The sequence below is a fragment of the Macadamia integrifolia genome, chromosome 7 (genome assembly GCF_013358625.1).
Source record: "Macadamia integrifolia cultivar HAES 741 chromosome 7, SCU_Mint_v3, whole genome shotgun sequence".
Classification (NCBI taxonomy): domain Eukaryota; kingdom Viridiplantae; phylum Streptophyta; class Magnoliopsida; order Proteales; family Proteaceae; genus Macadamia; species Macadamia integrifolia.
The window spans coordinates 2,578,387-2,605,725 of NC_056563.1; the positions used below are offsets into that span (position 1 = coordinate 2,578,387).

General features: G+C 36.0%; 3 protein-coding genes and 1 long non-coding RNA gene across 4 annotated transcripts; 2 read left to right on the top strand and 2 right to left on the bottom strand.

Moving 5' to 3' along the window:
* Positions 1-2,889: 2,889 nt before the first annotated feature.
* Positions 2,890-5,539, bottom strand: LOC122084285 (protein indeterminate-domain 11-like). Its single transcript, XM_042652405.1, has 4 exons — positions 5,330-5,539; positions 4,836-5,182; positions 4,330-4,726; positions 2,890-3,942 (listed from the first exon to the last, which is right to left on the bottom strand). Exons 2-4 carry the CDS (start codon positions 4,960-4,962, stop codon positions 3,042-3,044), a joined length of 1,425 nt encoding a protein of 474 aa, XP_042508339.1. The 5' UTR covers positions 4,963-5,182; positions 5,330-5,539; the 3' UTR covers positions 2,890-3,041.
* Positions 5,540-10,528: 4,989 nt separating this feature from the next.
* Positions 10,529-11,345, top strand: LOC122084286 (protein TIC 20-II, chloroplastic). The gene has a single exon (XM_042652406.1). The coding sequence runs from the start codon at positions 10,563-10,565 to the stop codon at positions 11,259-11,261; it is 699 nt and encodes a 232-aa protein (XP_042508340.1). The 5' UTR covers positions 10,529-10,562; the 3' UTR covers positions 11,262-11,345.
* A 1,791-nt stretch (positions 11,346-13,136) lies between these two features.
* LOC122084287 lies at positions 13,137-14,318 on the bottom strand. Its single transcript, XR_006141859.1, has 3 exons — positions 14,067-14,318; positions 13,803-13,848; positions 13,137-13,609 (listed from the first exon to the last, which is right to left on the bottom strand). It is a non-coding gene; the product is annotated as an uncharacterized LOC122084287 (long non-coding RNA).
* Positions 14,319-22,874: 8,556 nt separating this feature from the next.
* LOC122085214 (cytokinin dehydrogenase 6-like) lies at positions 22,875-26,413 on the top strand. Its single transcript, XM_042653692.1, has 5 exons — positions 22,875-23,533; positions 24,115-24,242; positions 24,731-25,299; positions 25,399-25,430; positions 26,005-26,413. Exons 1-5 carry the CDS (start codon positions 22,918-22,920, stop codon positions 26,292-26,294), a joined length of 1,635 nt encoding a protein of 544 aa, XP_042509626.1. The 5' UTR covers positions 22,875-22,917; the 3' UTR covers positions 26,295-26,413.
* Positions 26,414-27,339: the final 926 nt, after the last annotated feature.

A 27,339-nucleotide genomic window follows, 5' to 3' on the forward strand; every position in this document is an offset into this window, starting at 1 on the left:
CTTAGATCTACTCATGCTCAATGATTAAAAATGTTTAGATTTTTTATATGTTATGTAAAAACAAGTGTTCTACAACTTCCATGGAAAATTTTGATTTTTCTCAAAAAAATATATTTGTCTATCAATACCATACCCTCATCATTTTGAACATTTTCAACTCAATATATTTGTCTATCAATACGATACCCTCCACTTAAGTATTTATGCATTCTACATGTTATATATAACTTTTTTTAACTGTTTTTTTTATGCAAAAGTGTATAAAAATGTGTTCCCTATCCATTTATGTGCGTATCTTTAGCGTATCTTAGCGTATCTCCGATACGATACGATACCCTCCGATACGTATCTTAATTTTGACCGACCGATACAGCGACCGATACCGATACTTTAATCCTTGCATGCCATTAATTAATCAATAATACTACATAAATAAAAAGTTGCCCACCACACTAAGCATAGTTCGGCTCACCTGCACATGCTTCATGCGACATCTATCCTATTTGTTGATATAAATGCCCATATCTTGTACAAATGTCAAACATGCGTGCAACATACATGGCATGCACGTGAGCTGGGTTGTATTAAGCATGGCCCTGTTAGGTGGTTTCCCATGTAAGATTAGACAGTACCTATACCCTTTAGCTGTGAGAGGTGAGTTTGGATTACGTCTTCGTATGAGAATAATTCTTGTGCAATGTTTGATTTTCATATAAAATTTATTCAATATGAAAACTTATTGTGAAAAGATAGAAAACAATTGGATTTCATTTGTAAGTCAGACATTGTACAAAAATAATTTGTGTACGAAAATCAAATCCAAACCGATGAGAGGTGGTTGTTTTTTATGTAAAAGAGGAATCAAAAGGAAGATGAGAGAGAACAACAATTACTTAGCATAGTTAATGCAACTATAGTGCGTAAAACCTATGCTTACTAGGATATCTCGAGTTTGAACCTTCTGACTATTATTTTTTTCTTTGTATTTAATGAAAAAAAAAACACACACACTCTCTCTCTCTCTTTGTTTTTTTTAAGGGAAGAAATGAAGGTAATTCAAATGGGAATGGAATTCTCATTTCTCAATGAGAGATATTATGGGCAGATCCCAAAATGCAAAGGAAGTAGTAAACCATAAACATTTATAAATGGAACATATAACTGATCGGCCTCCTCGGGATTGAATCCCACTTGTACCCACACATGGTGTCAAAGAGCATCTCTAGCCAATGCTAATTTGCCCATGTATCACATTTCAAGAATCTTTCATGAGAGCATCCTATGCTTTGAGCACCCCACCTACCAGTTGTATATCCTCAACTTTATAATATCTCACCAATGCATATTCAGACTTTATGACTTTATATAGATTTTGATTAGTTAATATTTAAAATCTCAATTAAAGTCTAAAAGAGTTACCTCAGGATTCTCCTGTCAAATGCCTCCAAATAGAAAAAAAGTCCAAACCAAAAAAAAAAAAGGTAAATCAAGTCACAAGTTATAGTATTAACATAAAGACAATGCCATTTAATCTCATGTTGTCCTTTGGAGAATTGAATTAGGACTAAAACACTACTACACTTTAGATTAAGCTTAGAGGGCATGGTTTGGCTTAGCGCTGGGGATATCCTTTACATAAATTTTAGGGATCACTTGGGGTTTTTTAAGGATCCGTTTGACTAGAAGTGAAGTGACTGAAAATAAATAAATAAATAAATAAATATATATATATATATGAATTAAAATTATTAAATAAATTTTAACTGAAAACTAATTTTCATGCAGTTGCATTCATTGAATCTTTTGTTTTCTCACATTTTTTTTTTCTTGTTGAGCATTATCAGCCTAAAATAACAATAGGAAAATGTTTCCTTATCCAGGAATGTAGCCTCCAATGATAGAGAACACCCCTTATGTGACCCCAAAAAGATTAATTTAAGGAGATAAAAAAATCATTTTAGGAGAGGGGAGGAGAGAAATAAGACTTATGTGAGCACTAGACTGAAAGTATTATCCCAATAGCAATTTTCGCTTTCCCTTAAAATACCACCCAAAGTATTGACCTTCAATTCAGAGTTAAAAATGTTTTTCATCTCCTACTCTAGTACTCATTGATTGAAATTTTCTTCACCTCACATCAAACTTCACTTCTCACCAAACACCTCATTAATAAGGTTTTACTTTTTACATAATTTCGTATTGCTTTACTCCATTTCTATTTGTACTCATACCAAACGACAAAAATAAGTAAAAAAGAAATACACGTTATCAGTGTGCATCTTCTTAACTCTCAGTCTCTCTACTCGCTATAATTAACTTGTAAAATGTCAATATAAACAGGTTTTTATTTATCTATTTATTTATTTATTTTTATGAAGTCAATATAAACAGGTTGCATGTAGGTCTCTATCCCATAAAAATTTATCTTTTTTTTCTTTTTTTTCTTCTAAATTTTGAAGAGGTCTTCCCATTACCAGTATACGGTACCATATGCATCATATTACTAATACTCAAGTTTTTTTTTTTTTTTTTGGGAAAAATAATCAACCATTTTATCAAATGGGGCAGGCAATTCTGATTGATGAGATTTGGAATCATGTGTAATTAATGTGGTCCAAATGATCCTGTGGTCCTGATCCTTGCTGTGTGCAACACGGGCCATTGGAGGCTCGTACACTTACCAGAAGAAGAAATTAAGCCAATAATTGAAAAGGTATGATCAGAGGGTTACCTCAAATAACTAAACAACACTTACCACAATCTTCTATCACAAGGATAGAGAATGCTAGGGTTCCTTGCTGGTTTTCTTATTGTATATTACTATTGATGAATGACAGAGATTGACCCAAAAAAAAAAAAAAATAAAACCACAGAAAAAGTAGAGAGTGCAATATCAATAGGTTTATAAAAGGTCACTCCCTTTGGGAAGACCAAAAAGAGAGAAATGTAAGGGGGGAATGATTAAACACAAGCATGATGAAAAACAGAAGATAGGAAAAGAAAACATATAGGAAAAAAAAAAACCAAGCAAATTTTAGAGGCTAACCTTGCCACGGTTTTCTATTCTGACTCTGATGATGATCGTACGTAGAAGAACTCATGCAGTGATCCAGGCCAACTATATTGAAAATGTCTCTGTGAGAGAAGGCTCTAAGACTCAAGAAATCTCTTGTCAAGCCATCACCCCCATTACCACCACCACCACCCCCACTGCCGCCGTGGCCGCCGCCGCCACCTTCGTCGTGTCTACTATGATGGGTAGTTGATGATGTTGTCTTGGTGTTTGAGAAAGTTTCATGTTTATCCTGGTTTATATCTCTCTTTGAACTTGACATCCCACCAAAGCCATCTCCAAAGGAAGAACTGTTTAACCCACTTGCGGAAGAGAGGGAACGCATCATATCTTGAAGTAGAGAAGGATCTCCTACTGCATTTGAATTAGCAGATACGTGGTCCATAAGAACAGAAGTCAAACCAGCTTCGTCCCTGAAAGAGCCCGATCCATTAACAAACCCACTTTCCATCTCCTCACGTGAAGCCAAGCCCAAGTCGAAACTAGACATGTGAGGTTGGTGGGGTATAACCATGGCTGACGATGAAGGTTTACTCATTGTGGAACCCATTTGAGCAGCACTATGTAGTAATGCAGTAGCTGACATGTGTAAAGAGGCTGAAGGATGGTAATGGGAGAAAGAAGGACTAGGGCTAGGGTTAGGGTTTTCAATCTCTGGCTTAAGATTGAAATATTGTGGTTGATGTTGTTGCTCTTTTTTCAGGGAGAGTGATTGAAGAACCTGACCATTGATGAATTGAGGATAAAGGTTTATATGTGATGTTGAAGTGCCAGATTGAGAGGAGAGAAATGGGTTTGTTGTGATAGCTCTTGCACTCTCTTCTGATAAAGCATCACAGAAAGCTCTGTGAGTGATAAAACTATCCCTTCTGCAAGCAAAAAAACAAACACAAAAGCCAAGAAAAAGAAAACCATCACAACAAGATTAAACTGTGAAAAAGCATTCTGCCTCTGTTTTGTTCATTTCACTTTCTATATTTTTCCAGTGGACAAAAGGTTCCTACAGCTAGCCACACACTCTCTCACTCAAACACAAGAGAGAGAGAGAGAGAGAGAGAGAGAGAGAGAGAGAGATTAATGGGATCTAGTTAAATATAAATTTCTAATATTCTTCTTAAATCTGGGATTGTTATGTTTTGTTTCCTGATCTCCACCTTCATCTTTCTCTCTATCTGGGAGAGAAAATGTGAGTAATGAAGAGTTCATCTATATATAACAAAAGGATATGGGTTGATTATCTGGTTATTCATTCTTACCTTGAGAAAAGGGTTCCACAGTCACATCTGTACTCTCTTGTGCCACAAGTCTTGGAGTGAGCTTTCCAATCTGCTTGAACTGCATAATGTTTTGAACATTTGTCACATTTCCACTTCTTCTCCCCATGCTTTCTGCAAAAGTGCTTCTTGATCCCTGTGAGATCCCCAAGAGCCCTTGAAGGCTCATGATGAACACATGTAGGTTCTGGGCACACATATACCTTCTTCCTTACCTCTTTGCTTGTTCTTGTCTTTAGCTTCCATGGAACATTATGTCCTCTCCTGTGCAGTTGAAGGTTCTGATCCCTCTGGAATCCCTTGTTGCAAATCTCACACACGAACCTATTTGTGGCCATAAGAGTTTTAGGAGACAAAGCTATCACTTCTGCATCTGGGTCTGATTAAAGACCAAGAAAAAGTTAGAATTAAAGTGAACTAATCCAACATAGATAAACAGTAATCATAATCACCAATTGAAAATTGGAGTTTAACAATTTATTTCAGACCTGGGTTACCAGGAAGGTTTCTCTTCTTTTTCACCACTGGAGTTTGATTTGCTGAAGCAGAAGTCAAATCAGGCATATTCTGCTCCATAACTGGGTATTGTTGGAGCATCAAGCCATTCATCATCATCTTGTCCCTGATATGTCCTTCTAGGGTTTGGAGGGTGGTGACAGAACTACTAGATCACCTTCATGAGCTGCAGATCTTCTTTTACACTACTTGTCTTGATACTTCTTAGATCTGAAGGAAAACACCAATTCTAGAAAGGCTAATACATGAAAAGGAGGTAAATCCAAAGCTTAAACTGTGGTTTCAATTTCTCATTTAGCCCCAAACAGAATCCATCAACCTGAGGTTAAGAGACAGTATTTAATCCAGGAAATAAATAAAAGGAGAAAAGTTCAAAGAGAAAAGCGAGCTAGGTGGAACTGCTAATCCAGAAAATAAATAAAAGGAGAAAAGTTCAAAGAGAAAAGAGAGCTAGGTGGAACTGCACCAAATCCTTCCAGCTACTCATCATCTTCTTCATGTTTCAACAGCAACCTTGTTTTCTCATTGCAAGAAAATTCAACAAGCGCATAAGAATGAACAAATAAACCAGGAGCAATTCCTCGTAGATCAAACAAAAGTACTGAAGAGCTAAAAAGAAAATTGCTAAATGAATCATAAGAGAGAGAGAGAGAGAGAGAGATGTGGACGAGAAGGGATCCCTCTGTAATCCTCCACCCTTTCAATACGATAACCCAAAACAGCTCAATAGATTACGCTGAAGGCCCACTTTCTGTCTTTTCCTTTGTTCCTTTCCAAACCCAGAAAGGTCTCTTCGTTTTTTATTTTATTTTCCTTTCCTCAATGTACATATACTTTAACCCATTTTGCATATTTTTAATCTTTTAGACTAATTAAGACTAATCAAATCACCTTTCCCTTCTCTTAAAAAGTAGAAAAAAGTTTCTACCCAGATAAAAATAAATAAAACCAAGCAAAAGGAGAGTATATATATGCAGAGCCTGAGAGAAAGAGAATGAATGATAAGATGTTGATTTATATATTTTCAAATCATGGATAGTATAGTTATTAAAGTAATCTTGTTCAGCTTTTTGCGTTTATGTCAACATGATTGTTTCATCAATTGAACTCACTAGACATGCTCATGGATGACAGTTCTTTTCTAGCTTTTATTAACCTTTATTTCTCACAATCCCATCATGCTATTGGTACTAGTTATAGGACAATAGAACTACTTTAGGTTTTCTGTTTATTACTCTGAAGTAGATAACAAGTATACGTAAATCCTGGGTTAATGAAATTTTGAGAATCAAAGGAAAATTTTTTTACTGAGTGCCATTCATTTAAAAGGAAAATGAAGGAAAATCATGTCTCAAATGCTGCCAACAACCTCAACCCTCTGTAGGTCCACTTGACTTGACACTATATGAGTATATAAGAAAGAATAATTATAAGAAAATGAATAAAAGGAGAAGTAACTAAGTAATGGATTTATTTTGACATATTCTTGTTTCATTCCCCAATTATATGAATTTCAAATGGGCTTCAACTTAGCAACCCTGATTTAAAATTTAAATTGAAATAGATAGGGACATTAGAATTTTATTCAACAGCTAAAGTATTGGTAGTATTCATACATTTTCCCATATGTAATCTTTCACTTAGATATATATTAACTTCCATGCTTAAGACGAAAAAAAAAAATCCCAAATAATATATCGTCCTTATACTGTACTTTCTTATGTTGATCTTCACATATTTTTAGTTTTTTATTTTTTATTTTCTTCTTGTATCATTGTGAAGGATGAGGTCAGAGAAAAAAAAAAGTGGTAAGAAAATATCTTTTAAAAAGAATGAAGGTGGAAGATGGCAAATGGGACAGAATTGAAACATTATCTTAAAATTTTTGTAGAAGTGATGGGCCAAATGTTATACTAGTGTCTATAAACCTACTTTATACACATTTAACATCGGACTGAATTCTTATAAGGAAAAAACAAACTGAAAACTTCCTTCATTATAGGTATCGGTACAGATGGTCATAGAAGAGCATAAGTTTCAATTTGGTCAATGTGATCAATAGCTAGTGCCTGGTGGGAGTGAATGGGAACTGAGGTCAATCGTGAGATCACTTCACCTATAGTGAAAAAAATTATTCTTTTCCATGGGTGAAGGAAACTTTACTTTTAACACCGTTATTCAATGACAAAATCAGAAAAAAAAAATAAATAAATAAATCCACCAGAAGCTGCTGGTCTCTTCTGTTAAGATGGCTGATCCACATGGGTAAATTGGATGATTGTTCCTAAACTTCATATAATTTTTTGGGCCAAAAGGTTTCTAGGCTATGTGCAACGCAACCCCCTTGAAATTATTGCCCCATCTCTTACTAATGAAAAATCTCAAGTGGATGCCTCTATGCGCTCTTTATTGGCTCCACACTAGAGTAGGCCCTCGCAATCCCTTGCCCAACTTTTTTTTGTTTTTAAAAAATAATATTATATAAAGTATATTCAACTTAAGATATTTGGGAGAGGGTCCTTCAAACAAATGGCATAGGAAGCACACTGGTTAAGAAGAGTGATAGAAATAATTTCCAACGAAGAAGGTAAATAGGTGATTTCGAGTGAGGAGGGATGGAAAGAGTGAAATTGTATACTGCAAGGTAAGCTCAAAGAACCTTTTTTCATGATATTATTACAACTTTTTCTATGATATTATTATAGTTTGTCTGTTCTCACCGACTGATTATCAACCTAGATGCTAGAACATAGGCTCCACTCTCTAGGTTTAATTTTTTTATTCCAAAGGGGAAAGACATATGGGATTCTTTGTATTTTCAGATTGTGAATATATGGCATGAAGAATAGTAATATGCTTTTGGAATAATTTCAGATGTTGAAGAAATCTACAGACAATAATGTCAAATACATAATTGTGCTAATTGTATAAGGAATTAGCCTTTTTACTCTGTCTTTTAATAAATAATTATGGGAAGTTTAGGACCCTACGCTATCATGCTTTGTATTTTTTTTTCCCCCCTGATGTTTACCTATGCATTCCTTCTCCAGTCTTCTTATAATAATTTATCTTTTACATCATGTTTTGAGATAAAAACTATAATAAAATAAAATATAACAAGACATAAATTATGATTAAGTAATGATTGAATTTTATGTGTTTTTTTTCATCAATTTTCAAAATTTTTTGAATATTTCTTTTCTTTCATTCTAAACATATAATATATTAAAGTACATAACTCAGCTCAACTCATATGTGTGAAAAATATCTTGAACCAACTCCAGATATGTGATAAGAGAGATACCTCACTTCAAAGAATCCTACTCTTATATTCTCATAAGAATATATGAATTAGTCATTTTACTTATTCATGAGCAATGTCCATATTTTCTTTAATCCTCTCATCAATTTTTCTTTCACAATATGTTTAGAAATCAAGAAAAGAAAAAGAAAAATACAATAAAATAAAAAGATGAGAAAATGATTGATTTATGTGTCTTTCTTCCTCTTCAATTCAATTTGTTTTTGTTTTTGTTTTTTTTTTTTCTACATTCCAAACCTAGTCATTTCACTCCTCGGAGCAATGTGGAATTAAATTTTTTTGCCTCTATCTTTTGCTTTATTAAAGCAAACCATTGGTGATCATGGGTTTAAAGTTTAAACTAGAAAGCAAAGAACCATGTAACATGAGAATGAACACGACCTGACTTATGTATCTATGCTAGCGTCTCCGTATGTCTATCTCTCCTCCTTCTCATGAAATGACAAAATTGTCCCCTATTGTGGGAGGAGAGAGATAGAGACAGAAAATGCTAGTGTACGCTATTTAGCTAGACATTGAATTCAATCCCAAACAACAAATCTTGAATAAAATCTCTCCCAGTGAATTCATGACCTACCCTTCCATAACTTCCATATTGTTTCGAATCAAAATCTTCTGTTTTTCTCATCCATGTTTTTTCTTATTTTGCTACTTGCAGAACGCGACACGTGGACAACAAGGAGACCAACGGTCAAGATTGGGTGAGGATTATTACATCCGGTGCGTTGGTCTTAAAGTTGTCCACGTGTCACGTTTTGTAGGTAGCAAAACAAGGAAAAACAGGGATGAGAAAAACAGAGGATTATTTTCCTGTTGTTTCCTCCTTATCAACATCACCAACTACCATTTGTTGCAGTTGATAACTGAAAGCTTTAAGGACACTTCTTTCTCTTTCCTTATTATGTATTTCTTTGATTCTGATTTCATTCTTGACTTTGATAAGAACAAGATTTGTATCCTAATGATTTCTTTCTATTTTATTTGGTCTCTTAGAAACTGGGTTGTTTACTCAAAGGTAAAAACCAAACCCCTTGACAGTCTTGTTTAATACTAACCAATAGGTATCAGTTTCCGGACTGCTCAAATAATGAATGTGATGCCCATTATATCTCTTCCCCTCCCCTTTATGAAATTCTCTATTTTAGTTTGTACATATGTTTTTAACCCCAAGTAAAACATTTCAAGATGGGCAAGTGGTATTCTTTTAAAAGAAAATTTGTCTTACTCTGTGCAGATTGTATAATGGTAAGAAAAAGTATTGAAATAAATACTAGAAGCTTACTCTATGGTTTGAAGCTACCTAAAGAGGAACGGTAGGACGTGCCAGAAATTTGGTGTGATTATATGGATGTGCACAACTTGATCCTACATAATTGGAGTTTGATCCTATTAATTTTTTATGTCTATAAATCCATTTTTTTTATCAAATTTTGTTTTAGGCGCTCTAAAGAATTTGCGATTTTTTCTAAGCAAATCGCTTACCTTGTTACACTGAGAAGAACAAAACTTTATGACCCTAGAACTCATGTGATTGGATTCAACTTCCTTTCTTAATAGATTTTTCTTAATTCATCTAAAAACATCACCAACTACGACAAATCTTCCTCAACTCCCTATTTGTTACTAGGTTTGTTTATCTCCACCATTCTCAATGTCTAATGTCTTTCCTGCCTCTCTTCAGCTCCCACCTTCCTGAACATAGGGAGCACCACCACTATCTTGTCTTCCCAGAAGTCGAAACCACTAGGGTTGTCAATTGGCCAATTCAATTAGGCTGAATAGGTTTAAGTGTGAGAATGAATGAATCCAAAACCAAATTAGTAAGAGAATGTATGTTTTTGATTGATTTTGGTCCAATTTAGATTCAGTTTATTTTTATGCCTTCTTATTATTTTAGCTCCGATTACCATATATACATAATTTATGGCAAAAACATGTTTTTTTCTAATGCTTTTTTGGATTGGTATTGATTTGACTTCAATTTTGGTCCAATTTTTTGCTGGTTCCACAATATTCTAGTAAAAAAAAATGAATTTTATTTGGGTAGGTAACATTTTCGGTCGGTACAATGCTACAATCCAATTTAACCGGTTCGGGCTAGTCCCTAAGTACTCCACCACCAACACCCACACCCACTCGACTATCGCCAATTACCTCCAAACCAACACCACCCGAACTAGCCCCTCCCCCAGCGCTACCAACTTCCCCGACCGAACACCCATCGCCACCAAAGTTCATGGATGTGGATATTATAACATTTCCTATGGATATGGATATGGATATGGATATGGATATGGATATGGATATGGGTATGGGTACCAAAGAATAGATATAAATATATAATAGAGTTCAGGTAAGCAGAGCACAGAAAGCGAAAATGGCTTCTCTACCTCTGCTTCGTCTCTCCCTTCATCCTTCTCCACAAACCCTAAATAAACCCTACTTCCCCTCTCCCTCTCTAGCCGTCCGATCTCCTCAAACCCTAAAGAAATCCTACTTGCCCTCTGCTTCACTAGCTGTTCTAATCCCACATTCCCTTCGATCAACAATCAAGATTTCCCCCCGCCGCCCAACCCAACCTCCGTCGAAGAAGACCATTTGCATGTCATATCAGACGGTTCCGGCCACCGATAGGTTAATCTCAGTTGTCGCTTACTTTCTCCCGTTCTTCAATGGTTTACAGTACGGACGTTTCCTCTTTACAAGGTACCCTAACTTAGGGCTTCTTCTGGAACCGATCTTGCCTTTCTTGAGCTTCTACAAATCGATCCCTTACGCGAGCTTTGTGGCATTCTTTGCTCTGTACCTGGGCGTCGTGAGGAACCCTAGTTTTAACAGGTATGTAAGGTTCAATTCGATGCAGGCAGTCGTGTTGGATGTGCTTTTGGTGCTTCCTTTGCTGATCCAAAGGATCATTAATCCTGGTAAAGGGCTAGGGTTTCGATTTCTGGTGATGGGTTATAATGCCATCTTTGTGTTCATCGTGGCTTGCTTTTTGTATAGCGTTGGGTTTTGTATTCTGGGTAGGACTCCTTACTTGCCATTTGTTGCTGATGCTGCGGAAAGGCAGCTTTGAGTTTCATGATATGAATCTATTCAATTAGTTGGATATGTAGTCGTTTACTTTTTATTCAATTAATTGGGTGTTTGAAGAATTAAATCTTGTCATTATCTGTGATTTGAAATCTTGAATTTGAAGATAGATATCAGAATACTGAATTACCTTGACGGTGCCGTCTTAACTGTTTTGTTCCCAATTAATTGCTCTTTGGAGCTCGCGGGAGATTGGGTTCTGGACAATTGGTAAGGTAGACATTAAAGTATATGTCGAGGTTTTGATGGGTTCCATGTATGTGTTTGGAGGAATGGGTAGTTGTGATTTGTGAATTTACAAGGCATCTGGACACTTTTGAACTGCTTCGAGAGAGAGAGATGTTGAGGATTCAAAGACCGTCGGATCAACCAGAGGAATTGGGCTCGGCTGTCCCAAGTTCAAATATTTGCCATTCTTTGAGGATCCAAAGACTGTCAAAGGGCTTAGAATTGGGTAAATTTTGGGTAATGAATTTACCCAATGTTTCAAAGACCAGGTTCAAATCTCAGAGGAATTGGTCTCTGCTTTTCCCAAATTCAGTTATTTCCAATTCTCAGCTCATTTCTTGGCTGCTATTATCTCCTTTTTTTAGTCCACCAAAAGTGCAGAAGGCTAAGGAAACTTGCCTCTGGTAGCTGAATCTACAAAAATTTCAAAATTATGACATGTATGGAAATCTTTATTCTCCCCTGCTGATCCCATTTTGCTTTTAGTTCATTGATTTCACCTTAAAGGCATGTTGCGGTTGAGATTGTAATTGCATTCCCTTATTGGTTATCATCATCCGGCTACATTGTAGAAGTCTTGGTAGAAGGAAGGGGATTAGAAATGATATTACAAAAGGCTATAATGTATTGGGAGTAAAATTCTGCTGACGTTGTGTTCTGTGGGAGCTGTTCCAGGCTTCCAGTTGGATTCTCCCACATACAGGGGAACTCCATGCTCTCGCTAGCGGAACAGCCTAGTGAGTATCAGATTCGGTCTAAGCACTATTAGGCTTCTGCTTCTTTTTACACGCCTACTCAAATCCCATTTCAAGGTAGCACAATAACGAAATAATTGCCCAATTTGAACCTTTTTTAGGCATCCTGGTTGTTGCATCTGACTCAGTTCAGCTTATGGTATTTTACATGCCTTAATTCTTCTTTTTAAAACTAACTCTAAATTTCAAATCTGTGCCTCCCAGGTGACGAAAATTTGTTAAGATTCATGCGGAGGTCCAATACATTAACCACATGAATGCAATATGAATATGTGATTGATGTTATAAGAACCGAAAAATAACAAATTAAGGTTTTGAACGTTTTTTCCTTGTCGAGGAGTGGGCTGTTATGTGTTGGGGAGGTTTGTCCCCCATTGGCTACTAGGTAGCTTACACTTGCGGTCCTTGCACCGTCCATTTTGATGTAAATTTTACATGGTATTTGAGCAGGTTATCATTATACATACTGACACGTGTGGGGGTGTGTTGGAAGCACACTTTACTCCACCAAAGAGTATAGCTGAGTACCTTGAAAGATTCTTTATTTTTAATGTATTTTTAATGTTTTAATGAGTGTGGATTATAACTTTTATTTATTTTTAACGTTTGAAAATAGTTTGATAGATTATGGTGGTAACAAACATTGGGTTTTTATTGTTGGTGAAGCAAATAGTTGTTCTGTCTTCCTAGTTTCGTCCCAAATAAAAAATTAAAAAAAAAAAAAAAAAGAATTATTTAGGGGATTTTATAGAAATCATTCTGATAAATTTGTCTTCTACCTTAGCTATTCATTTTTCACAATTTCATGCATAGAGAGTTTTCATTTTTTATACAAAATGTCTTCTGTTACCAAACGTAGAACAAGTTTGCCTATATTACAGACATAATTACCTTTCTTCCTCTTCTTTACCCATGAACAAGCTTTCCACTTTTTATCCAGTAAATAAGGATTACTTGAAACAAGGGCATCCATGGGATGAGAGGAGGATGAATAGCTCAGTATTAGAGGGCACTGAGCTATTAATAATTTTTTGGTAGGAAAAATAAAAATGGAATTTCCTAACTACCCGGATCTTTGTGTTTCAGGGATCTACCTGTTCAATGCGGTTAATAACATCACCATCGATACGAGAATATATTACAAATCAAATGAAAACGGAGTAGAAAGAGTAGAAAAAAAGGGAGAATGGTTTGCAACAGAGAAAGGAGGGAAGAAGAAAAATAAAAAAGGAAGCTCACGATCCATGTACCATTCCCCGTCTGAAGAAATGTGTAAGCCCCGTTGATGGTCAAACGCAAATCAGCCAGAGCCTGCACAAACTCTAACAAGCTCCAATGCTTATTTGCTCTGTAGACATGAGAAAAATAAAATTTCTTTCGTTAATTGAAAAGAGTTTCTAGGGTAAAGAAATAAACAGAACTCACAAAAGAGAGTGGAAGGGCTGGAAATAAAATCGTTGATTATCATAAGAAATCAATGGAAACCCGGTCATCCAAGAACAAAAGCAAATAGGATGGAGATGGGTTTAAAATCTACATACCTTAATCAAAGTTGCTTTGGAGCTTGAAGCATTATCAACAGTGACCCTGCAAATACCACATCAAGCAAGAACAAAGAACAAAAACAAAACCGTTAAAAAATGGGCTCTGATTGTTTAAAATAAGAAAATAAGACAGTACTAGAACGACCCACTTCAAAACAGATATCAGAACGTCGGAAACATAAATAATCAGCCTAATAGAAACTCATGAAGAGAATTAAGAAGACAAAAAAAAGAAGAATAAGGGGCAATAAAATGAAGTACCTTGGAGGGTTCATTCGAAAGACAAGCTTCTCAAATTCATTATCGACGTCAAGAGAAGAATACCAACAATCCATGATGTTACAGAAAACCAGAGCTAAAAACTGGTGCTTGGGAGCAGGAGAAGAGAGATTAGGAAGGGCTATCACTAAGGAAGAGCCAAGGATTTAAGAGGAACCGGATGCTCTGTTTTAGAAATTCTTGAAATTTAGAGAGAGGATACAAAGAGACATGAGATTGTGGTTACATTGCATTCATGGATGCAAATGGAATTTGGTTACATTTAGAAGTGGGAAGAAGAAGGGTAATTATGTCTTTTTATGTTCTAAAACTAGCACTAGCCTAACGGTGTAACTTTTTTGGGTTTAAATGTAATAAACGATTTTTTAATGGGGAGGATGTAATATAGGCAAACGACAGGGGAGGTTGATGTAAATCACTCTAAAAGTTTTCACAAACTCTTATAGGACCCAAATTGAGTACAAATTGGTTCAAAACCGAATAGTGAACTGAATTAGGAACCAAATTAAAACCTAACTATCCTGATTGAATTCTAGTTTGAAAAAGAAGCTCCTATTTGGTTTCGATTTCTATATTATGCATCTTAAATTGAAATGAAACCAAACCAATTGACATTCTTAATTACGTTTCACTTCTATTGTAAAATAATGAAGACCCTTCTAATAACATATGTTTTTTTATGAAAAATTAGTTGAAAATGACAAATGGATAAGTGAATTAGATATTGAGTTGATTTGCATGATTCATGAATATTGTTCTCTAGAAAATGACATGCAGGTCGGACTATCCTAATCTTTATGCCGTTTATTTGATCTCATTATAGAAATCTCCTCAAAATTCTCCTTATCTAGAATAGAATCTCTCCCTAAGAAAGGTCTACTCTCTTTAGTATACCAACACCACCTGACCCTATAGCCAAAACCCCCTCACCATTGAACTAGACCCCTCCTAAATCACCACCAACACTATTAGAACCCACACGCAGCACCTCCTAAGTAACAAGCGCTTCCTACACCCTTAGTGGCACCTCCACAAGAAGGAATAGGAGAGAATGGTCACAAGTCACAACCCCACGCTCTCACCTTCGTTAGACTTGAGAATTTAGGTTGTGTTAATTCGTATCTGGTTTCTTATTCTTCCACCATGCATTTGGATAATAAATTTTGATATTGGAAAGTTCTATGGATACGGAATATTGAACAAATTTAAGAGATTGGAGGAAACCAACAAGGAGGTAAGATTTGTGTTATTGGTCATTGTATACAGGGGAACTGATTGATTGTGAATATAGTTGTTGTGTCTCATTATTCTAAATATGCAATGTTTTTACTTTCTCTAAGAAAATTTGGGGCGACATTCACATTTAACTTAATTTCAAATTTGTCTCTGAACCAGTTGTTGGTTTTACAAATTTGTACGTTCAAACGGACTTTGGTCCTGCAAGAAATGGTTTTTATGGTTTCTATTATTATATGTTCTATCCAATATTGCCAATAGCTTACTAGAGGACATCACATTTAACTAAATTTAAGAAAACATCACATTTAACTAGATTTAGAAAGGAATTTGCACAGGACAGATCTAGACAAAAGAACACATGCCAATTCTTCTCAGCTTCATTCTATCGGAACTCCACCAAATGATCCCATACCTTATCCCCACTCATCTTGCTCATCATCTAGTAGAGATTTCTGTGCTTATATTTCCATTCTTTTCTTAACACTTAGAAACATATATTTTGGGGATGTAAGGCCATCCCTACCGTTGGAAACTGGTTTAAGTCTTGTTAATTGGGTTAGTCCCTAACTAATGATGTGAATTTGAAATCGAAACCGTTTACTGAAATTGATTTGGTTACGGTGTATACAAATCGATTGTAATGGCCTAAATCAACTAGAAATATATACACTTGGCTAGGATTTGATACTTGCCAAACCAAATCCACCGTCTTTCATATTCCGAACCTATTAGGTCATTACAACTGCAACTTATAGTTCAAATATCACTCTCCAGTAATGTCACGGATCGGTGTTTTTAATTGAAATATGCCATTCAAGATCTCCTCAATGCGGGAAAGTTTGAGATTAGACCGGAGCAGGGTAATGTAAAAACCAACTCCACATGAGTCTATCAACTGCATTTGAGAAGATTTGGAGGGTGTAAGTCCAACTATTTTGATTCGGACTTTGATCCCAACCATTGATGAAAGTACATTAGGAAAGAAACAAAGATCCTCAAATGAATGATTGGGATGCTATTGGTGTTGTTCTTTAATTTACTCATTTATTTAATTTTCAGTCTAAATCATGGTTTAAGTGCACAGTATTGGATCCATAGTAAATTAGAAATCAATACGATATCCATACTAATTGGCATAGATCAGATAAATTAATTTAAAATTTGTTTTTTATTTTCACAATTTTACTTCAGGTCTATATCATTTTACTGATATGTTCCAATCTAGATTGATCCAAGACCGATGAAACAAAATGTTGAAAGAGAAATCCATTACTGGTTGAAGTCTCACCAAAGATGCATAAATATACACGGAATACATGTCAATATACTTTCATGTGACACCAACAGATTTGTTAAAACACATGTTCTTTTTACACATGGATTTTTTTTTTTTTACTTTAATTTTCTTGTAAACAAATATTATTTTACGCAATTAGGAAATATATCTCTAACATAACTAAGAATTGAGGGAAGCACCATTTTTCAACATTTTTTCCAAAATCGATCTAAGTTATTGTTTTTGTATTCACCCATTTATTTATTTATTTTTTAATTTAACTAAGATAGTGGCGCAGCCAGATAATTCAAGTTACTTGAAATTTTTTTTTTTCCTTGTATATTTTTACAAGTCTTTTTTCACCATATTAGGCAACATATAAGAATGGAGAATGACATAAATAAAAAATGTCCTTTTCTACATAATGTATTTTTTACAAGTCTTATTTTATATTGGTGATGAAATAACTATTAACCTTAGATTTTAGGTTGAATAATGAACTTCTTGTTAAGTTTTTCTTGAATTCTTGACCGGTTTTGAAGAATGATCCGAGCCGACATATTTTGGTGGTAATCTGAATAGAAAATTTGCTTGATCTGATCGACCGTGACTCGATAGATCAACTCGTGACTTATAAGAATATATAATGTACTATTGTCTTATTGAGTAAGTCATTATAATTTGGAGGGTTTTTTGAGCTAGGTTTTCAGAGTGAGTTTTCTTATTGTTGTTTGGGTGTAATCTTTTTTTTACATAGTGAAAAATCTTCTATTTCACCTAAGGATATAGCACACTACATCTGTGTGTGAATCTCGTTAAATATCTATGTCTTGTGCATATCTGTCTTTTTTTTTTTTTTTTGGTTATAACACTTCTCATAACCGTATACTAAAACAATGATTCCAAGAGTCAGCAGAGGATCCGCTCCCAACCCACAAACAAAGAAAAGAAGGTCAGAAGGGAGTGGTCCAAAGCAGCTGGATATTTGCGACTTGGTTATTAGTACTTCAAATAAGTACTTGTACTGGTCAGGAGTACAGGACTCAAACAAAGAACCAAAGGTCTTCAAATTAGAAGAACCCAACTTGGACCGCTTATGGTGGTGTCAGTCATGCACTCAGCCTTGGCCCTTGGGAATCATCCTCCATGCAACGACCAATCATCAACAGATTTGATATTGATCACAGAGAGGATCAAAGCCTGTTGTTCCCTGTAGTTGGAGCTTGGAACACGTTATCTGGTGGCCATATTTCTTTTCCCCTCAAAGATCTTCAGTATCTTACTGGGTCCTTTGTAAGGATCATCATATCTCTCTCATGTGAAAATTGTCTCTAATTGTTGCACCGGTGCAATGAATATTGGGTGACTAAAAGTCTCTTGAGACGTATGTTCAAATGCTCTCAATCGTCTGATGTTCACCCCTCTATAGAGTAAAACAAAGAACCCAAGACCCAAGTACCCCATTGTTTCTGTATTGAGAATTAGGTCGCTCAGTGCACATGCATGGATCCAGGTCTCATTGTCATACTTATTTTATGGGTCCTACACATGATACTCCTTAGACCTAGAGTCAACTATAAGATCCGATCCTCTTTTATTAGAATCGTCCTTCTTCTACCCACTGATAATTTTTCTTGCTCAAAATTCTTGTTAAAAACTGAATCTCTTAAGTTTTAAGATTTTTTTACTTATTATCAGGGAGACTTATCATCCAATAATGAAAGAAAAATTAGTCTTTCACCCGGATAGTGCAATGTGGGATCCATTAGAATTAAATGGAAACATAAAGACCTCTTGGAATGTTTGATGTTGTGGATCTTTAATTAGAATTGTTTGTCTCCATAGGCTTTGTTTTCTCCGAGGCTCCTTAATGTCTTGATCGAGTTCGTCGTTGAGATCTTTGCCTAAAGATTTCAGTCCCTTGTATATGATACATCCCCTCTTTTTTCTTCTCTTTTTTAATAAAGTTGATATCTATAATAATAATAATAATAATAACAAATCAATAATGGAAAGAGAGAGAACAATACAATTATGTATTTATAAATTAAATTACTGTTCATGATTATTAGAATATGCGAAAATGTGATACTACTAAAGAAAAAAATTGGTTAATAAATAAATAAATATATTAAAGAAAAAAAAATATTACAACACAAAGATGCCACCACTAGGCCCCAGAAAATTAATAGTAACAAAATAATACTATTCTTTTACAAGACAAAGATGCCATCAGTAATACCCGATATTGGTCGTGCCAATAGATCAAGTTCACATTACGATCTTTAAAGTGCATCAGATTTTTCAATCAGCTGAACAAACAAAATAAAGGGTAAACCTAATTCGATAACTCTTCTCCCTATGCCAAGTAGACACATCAGTATCTTTCCTATGAAGCTTCTCCTTCAATTATATTTAAGCTTCAAGTCTAGCTCTTCCTCCTCAATATTCTTCAACACTCTAGATCTTCTACTTGAGAGAGAAACCAACTAAGATGACTACATCCCAATTCAAAATATTAACGAATGATTTTCTCTCATCTTACTCCAAACTGACCCATACAAAAAAGGGTTGTTATCCACATTTGCAACCGATTGAACCAAGATATCAATATGACATTCATCCTACTGATGGAGAGAGGGCTGGTGAGAGGGAGAAGGCTTTTTCATCCTGTTCTCTTGTCCTCCATATGTGAATCTACCACCACAGTAGCATCCTCGTCCTCTATATCCAGTTGTCCAATCACAATAACAGCCGTGGTCACCACGTTTGAACACAGAGTCTGAATCGCATCATCATGCTTGTCCTCATCTCCTTGTTAAAAGCTAGACTTACTAATTCAACAGAAGTGATCTAGTTGAGTCAACCATATAGATTCATTCCCACCGAATTCCTTGGATTCCACAAGACAATCTCCACCCAAATCTCAGAGAAGTCAAATACTTGCAGGCTTAAACCCATACAAATCATATCTTAAAATGGAACAAAAATAGGTAATGTCTCCAACTTCAGTATCAGTGATCGGTCTCAACCCATATTAATTCGATTAGGCGAACCTGACCAATCAGATCCAATTTTTAAAACGTCTTGATATTGATAGATACAGGCCGTGCAAGATCTTTGCAAAATCAATCAAAAGATGAAAAGGAAAGGAAATCGCAAAGAAATCTGGAATAACCTCTATTGGAACACAAAACTTTGACTCAAAACCATTCTTCTTCAAATGGGAACAATACTCCTCCCTGAGTCTTCACTAGCCCCACCCAACTTAGGGCTCGAGGAAGGTGGCAAGAAATTTCATGAGATCTAGATCATCCGTCCATTGAAGGGCTCCATCATCAATAAAAAAAAAGGTCGGTTTCGGATGGATGACTTGGTAGAACGTAAAATTTATTGGTTTAATATATCTTACTCAAAAAAAAATAAAATAAAATAAAATAAAATAAAATCTTTTTTTGGAATCTTGCAGTGTTTGGTTGCAGGGAATTGAAAAAAAAAAATCTTAAACTTGAAAAAAATAATTTTGTAATCAATACCCCATATTTAGTAATGATACATAGTACCTGTAATTTTTATTTTTTTAGTAAATATGTAATTTTTTTATTTTTTTACACTAAAGAGATTTGAATCCAAAATAAAGTAAAATTTAACAAACAATATGGAATGTAAGGGTGTTAATCGGTTTGGTTTCGGTGTATATGGGACGGTTCGGTTTGATTTACATTTATTTGGCTAAAACCAAAATTGCACCATTTACTAAACGGTTGCACTTTCCGAGACCGCAACCTTTTAGTAAACGGTTTCGGTTCCATGGTTTTTAAAAGGTGTCGGTTTCAGAGTTTTAAATGGTTTTGATTGCGGTTTATTCCATACGGTTTCTAAACTGTTAGCAAACGGTTTGCTAGTTTATTCGCATGCTTACTAAAATTTGTTTTTGTTGATAAATGCTACAAGCTAATTGTATCAAATTAAATGAGGCATTGAACAAGCAAGGATTAATTACATAATAGGAGTAAATTATTGAATAGACTGTTGGACAACCTCTATGGTCCTTAATTCTTCCATAAATTAAACCATTATATTTTGTTAAAACAACTAAATATTTAATCATTATACAGGTTAATCGGATCGATTTTGACGGTTTAAACGGTTTGATTTTCACGGTGTCAATTAAGTTTGAAACCAATAGGTTAAACGGTTAAAATCGACCAGACCCATTTAACTAATAGGTCTTAAACTTGAAATCAGAACCGAACCATTTACTAAATGGTTTTGCGATTTCGGCATAAACGGCTCAGTTTAGTTTCGATAAATGATTTCAATTTCAAATTCACATCCTTAATGGAATGAATTTGAGTTCATGCTATGGTCAGGTAATTATAATGATTACAATTTAATTAAGGCAAAATTGTGGTAGTACGTGCATAAGAATAAATTGACAAAACGCATTTTCATAGATAATCATATATTAAACCCTATAAAATCTTAACCGTTGAAAAACTTCCCTCTCATTTGACATGAGACCGTCTACAGTAGGTCATCCTTAGTAAACCACAACCAACTCTTCTTCATGTTTTGGTAACTCAAATATTTTGTCAATTGACTAAAATCTTTATCTTTGTGTTTTCTTCTTCACAATCACACGAGTAGAAGCACAAATGTAAAAATGAGAGACAAACTGTGAGATTTATTATTATTATTATTGAGTTCGAGACAAATAAGTGAGAGTAAAACGCAGAGAGAGAGAGAGAGAGAGAGAGAGAGAGAGAGAGAGAGAGAGAGAGAGAGAGAGAGAGAGGAGGAGGGGTAGGGGGGATGTCGACGAGCGACAATCCTCGAGGCCCTGGATATGTGAGTGTGAGGTTTCTTCTTCTTCTTTGAAGACCCCCAAGCGGAAAAGCCCCATTCGATGGGTTGTTGTCGATTGTTTGTTGCTAAGCAGTTATTCTTTAAGAGTTCAACTCAACTTCAAAATTTCTCGGAATATTTGCAGTAGATAATGAAGAAGAAGCATTAGGGACGACCTGGTGCTTCTATGCACCTATGAGCCTATGACTTCCCTAATTTGAATTGAAACACAGGCAAAAAGTGTATATGCCATTAAAACATAATATCTCCCCTCATCTCATGCACATGAGAGAAAAGAAAAGATGAATAAGAGGACAGAGAGGTTAGAAATTGGAACTAACTAACGTTGTCAAAGATGGGAGCAAAAGAATTTCTAAGATTTTAGGGCTTCCATTCATTTACAGTTTTTGATGGGGCAGCAACTGAACCTAATTCACAGAAATCGTATGTCACCATGAAAGCAAGTACTTGGTGATCAGGTTTATATTTTTTGGACGGTTGGGATTAATCTAATTCCATGTGTACGACTATTATTAAAGAAAGTGAAAATAAGTTTGCGAAATGTACATTCCGCTACCACTCGCCCTTTAATTAATTAATTAAAAAAAATTGACAATTTCACTTTTCTCCCCTTTAATTTCTCATGCAAGAAAACAAAGCCTCCAGAAACCAGAATAGGCATCTCCATTAATTTGTTGCAAAACAATTAATTTTCTTTAGAATATAACTTTATGCCCCTGTTTGTTTGTAGACAAATTCATTAAATGCATTTATTCTTCTCCAGTGAGGTGACACATCACTCTTTCTCACCTGCTTTTTTTTTTTTGTGAATGAAAAATATATTAAAGCAGGAAAAAAAAAAACAAATACAACATACAAAGGATTAGGGTGAAAACCTACCTACTCATTATTAACTTTGACACCATTCTTAGAAAAGTTCTCTTCTCATTTCTGCCCTCTCCCATGTCATTCCACTTCCACCCCATCTCCATCTTCTCTTTCTCCCACAAAATCCTAACCCCATTAAGAACACAAAAATCCATAGCATACGGTAGACATCTACAAAAGTTTCCTTTCCTTACTATGTCAACCTAACACATAACATGTGGTACACATCTACAAAAATTTCCCACCTGTTTTTACCTTCTAAACAAAAGGGGCTATGACGTTTAGATCCATGCATGGATAGATACGATTCTACCGTCATCGTATCTTTGAGAAAACAGACAAATATATGCGTTGGCAGTGACGTCGTTGTTTCATCAAGATTTCCTCTCTTCAACCTAAGATCTCATCCTCATTTTCCTGCAATAAGTGTGCAACCCTTTCTCCTCTTCAATTCAAGTATAAATACCCCTCAAGTACCAACCCCAAATCCCCACACTCCCAAGAAACAACTAAGCACCATCTCCCCCACCTCCTTTCCCCCCTTTCCCCCCTTTTCTATCTCTCTCAAACACACACACACAAATGGGTAAAAATAAGAGCATCAGTTGTTGTTTCACGGTGATAGCGTTTGTAAAACGTTTGGTGTCGAGGATAGGGAAGCAAAGCAGGCCATGGCCTCCTTCATTGCCACGGGAGCTTCAATTCCTAGACGTAGCAGCTAGGCTTCGTGTCGACTTTGATGCTATTACCATGGCCTCCACTGATTTCGGCAAATTCAGTCGAGAGATCCCCGCTGCGGTTATTTGTCCTTCGTCTGAGGACGATATCGTGGCTCTCGTGAGATCCTCTTATGCTTCTGCTTCTTCTTCTCCTTTTAGTATAGCAGCGAGGGGTCAAGGTCATTCGCTGCGTGGACAGGCCATGGCTTCAGGTGGTGTCGTTGTGGATATGAGAGCTATGGCCATTAACAGTGGAAGAATTAGTGTATGTGGTTCAGCTTTGTATGCAGATGTGGGAGGAGAGCAGCTGTGGATCGATGTGTTGAATGCGACCCTTTGGCACGGGGTTGCACCCAGCTCTTGGACTGACTATTTGTATCTTACCGTTGGAGGAACCCTCTCTAACGCCGGCATCAGTGGACAATCCTTTCGCCATGGCCCTCAGATCAGCAACGTCAAGGAGTTGGACGTCGTTACTGGTATAATCTACTTCACATCATCTCTATTATAGTATTATACTTCTCTTTCTATTCTCTACTTGGTCACGTGCCCTGTGCTAGCACCGGATCAATAGGAGTGTGCACCCCGCATCTAACAAAGGGAGGGTGGCTGGTCATTTCGACAACCTGTGTCTGGGTGCAATAGCACATGACTGAGAAACATTCTGTTTTTTTATTGATTCATTCACTTATCATACTTGAAAGATGAGAAAATCTATAGACTCGAGGATAGATCATCTCCCCCACATGGTGATCCCCTTACATGGGATCCCATGTCCATAGGGTATTAGACCATGAGTTAATGGTGTATTAATTACTTTGATCCATAAATTGAAAACATAGAATGCCATGTAAAGAGGATAACTCCTCTCCCCAATTGGGGAGCTAAGCTGATCTGGACAAGACTCAGCTACCTAGGTGGACACTGGAGCTAGCACTGAAAAAGTGAAGCTTTCATCACCCCCCTGGTAAACCCCTTTGTTATTTCTAGTTAAAGGCAAGATGAAGTGATGAAATTAATGGTGGATTAATGCTTTGTCTACCATTGAATGAACCTGCAGGACGTGGAGAGGTGGTGACCTGCTCCAGAGACATGAACTCGGAGTTGTTTTGTGCAGTACTTGGAGGACTTGGCCAGTTCGGGATCATTACCAGAGCAAGAATTGCTGTAGAGCAGGCCCCAAGCAGGGTAATATATACATACGTAGGCAATATTTGGGCTGAGGAGATTGTTGTTGAAGCAGCAAACCCTAGCTTTGCGCAGTTCATGCATGCATGCATGCATGTCTGGCGCACTTCTACTAGCTCTGGGGATTTTTGGAGGGCCCACTGGCTTATGGGCTAAAATGGGTCGGCTCAGTAGTATCTTCTTTTTTTTGGGGGAAGAAACAAAATACAAAGATGATGCATCAAAATTAGAAAGAACCCTGAAAGACAAATCGATCAAGATGCTTATTCCTATTGAGTTAAGGCACACTACACAATTGTGTAGGAGAACAAATGGTGCGAGATGATGCTGTCCATCTCATTTAATGAATCATTGCACTGAAAGCTAACTTACTAATATTAATAATCCATTTAAAAAATCATTAATGCTCTTGATCTATCGTTCTCTCTACTGCAGAATCATTGATCCGATCGATGATCACCTGGGTTTGATCTGATTAATGTTTGCAGGTGAAATGGGTACGTATGCTCTACCATGATTTCTCGGCTTTTACAAGAGACCAAGAGTATTTGATCTCAATCCACGTTAATGGAGGAGATGAAGGGATGAAGCAGGGTTTGGATTATGTGGAAGGTTCAGTTGTTACGTCCCAGCTGAGTCCAGCTAGTAATTGGAGATCATCCTCATTCTTCTCCCAGACTGACCATTCCAAAATTTCTTCTATTCTAGCAAACCAACAACATGACATCCTTTACTACTTAGAAGTGGCCAAATATTACGACCATCTAACTGTTGATACTGTTGATGGGGAATTAGAAGTGTTGCTCAGTGGGTTAAGCTTCATTCCTGGACTTATCTTTACCAAAGATGTGTCATATGTAGATTTCCTGAATAGGGTTCGAAGTGAAGAACTAAAGCTTCGTTCAAAAGGACAGTGGGATGTTCCTCATCCATGGCTTAATCTCTTTGTACCCAAATCTCGAATCTTGGACTTTGATGTAGGTGTTTTCAAGGGCATCCTTCGACACAGCTCCAACCTCGTTGGTCCCATCCTTGTCTACCCCATGCTTCGAAGCAAGTGAGTGAGAAGCTAGTGATAATGATCAATTAATGAATAGAAGCATATTTATGATGAACTAATTAGTGACTACTGAATCATATGCATTTGGTTTTGCAGGTGGGATGATAGGATGTCTGCAGTAATTCCAGGTAAGGGTGTCAATTGGTTCGGTTCCAATTATGTGGTTCGGTTCCAAATGATGATAAGGTGGATTAGAATCGAACCAAGAATCAACTCGGTTCTGTATTTAGATATTCAATTCAATTCAATTCGGCTTGGTTCGGTTTCAGTTTCAATTCAATTCCGATAAGCAATTTTAATTCAGTTTTATACCTCGGTTTTAATTTAATTATGAAAATGGCTCCACTTTTGGACTATGACTGTGATGACCCAAAGGCCATAATGGGCATAATGGGCTCAAGTTATGGGTCTTGTGGCCATTGCTAACTCTTAAATTATCTTAGCATGTAAATATGTGACGATAAATTGCAAAAAACAATTACAACCTAAAAATTCTCTCTTAATGATTTTAGGGTTTTTTTCATTTTTTTTGGTTTTAAGAGCAATTCGATTCGATTTTAGTTCTAACTGACAGTTCTTACACCCTAAACCAAAACCTAGCCGAACTGAGGTCCATACTCACATACTCAAACTGAATTAATTTGACTCAATTTTAGATTCAATATTTGGTTTTGGTTTTGAAATTGACACCCTTAATTCCAGGTGAAGAAATCTTCTATTGTGTTGGATTACTACATTCAAGTCCAAACGTTACAACCACCCTTGATGAGTGCAAAGAAGATCATCAATATTTAGTGTTGGAGGAGCATAACAAGAAGATATTAGAGTTTTGTGAAGAGGCTAGCATTGAGGTGAAGCAGTATCTTCCCAATTATAGAAGCAGGGCAGAGTGGATGAATCATTTTGGTCCGAAATGGGAGGTGTTTAAAGAAAGGAAAAACAAGTTTGATCCATTAGCGATACTGTCCCCGGGTCAAAGGATTTTTAATTAATTTCTAAGGACAGTGTTTTTAGCTTGATATTTGTATTAGAGGACCATAATGAGTTCATCTAGTGTTTAATGGTTACTGTTTCTGATTAGCACCACTTTTTCTTTTTTCCCTCCTTCCCTTCCTGCATGGTTTTAAATATCGGCTTCCCTGTCTATCTAAGTTTAGGACTATATATCGATATCGATTAATTATTGACCTTATCAAGTCCTATAAGATGGTTTTGCCCTCAACTTAGTCTTATTAGATGGTTAGATGGTTCTTATACAAGGCTGATCTGCACATGGAATCCATTCAACAACTAACTCTGTGGTGGATTCTATCTATGTGGATCAGCCGTACGAGAACCTGATCCACACTCGTTTACTTCTTCTGACAACCATTCCACTGATACAGGATTGGCCAAGTACTGATATTGGCATTGGCCAATAGGTACAGATTAACCAATATAGTTGATGCGATGCATGGTGCATGACATGTGTCCAATTAAATTTGTCCTCTCTCTCTCTCTCTCTCTCTCCCTCCCTCCCTCCCTCTCTCTCTTTCAATTATTTGAGTAATAGGAAATGAGTTTAGAAAAAAAAAAAAAAAGAGCCAAATATATTTTTTTTTATCTTTAAAATTTTAAATTTTAAATTTTATATGATTTGTATGTTATGCACATATGGTAATCGATAGATAATATGAAATAAGTATTACAAATATTAAAAATCACATCCAAATTTTTTGTCCACTTTATATTTTTGTAAATGAATAATTCCCGAATCCGAACCTGAATTTTATTATCACCACTTTTTTTACCTAATCGTTAAATTAATAAAACAATTTCTTCCAAATAGTTCTTCATCCGAATGATTCCTGAATTCGAATTAAATAATATGTCTTAAACAGGAAAAACATAAAAATTTGATTAGATGAATTCTATAAGAGGGGAAGTGGCTCTCTCTCTCTCTCTCTCTCTCTCTCTCACACACACACACACACACACACACACACACACACCCTGAGCTAGCCGCACGGGTATTTGCACATGCAATTTTACTTTTAT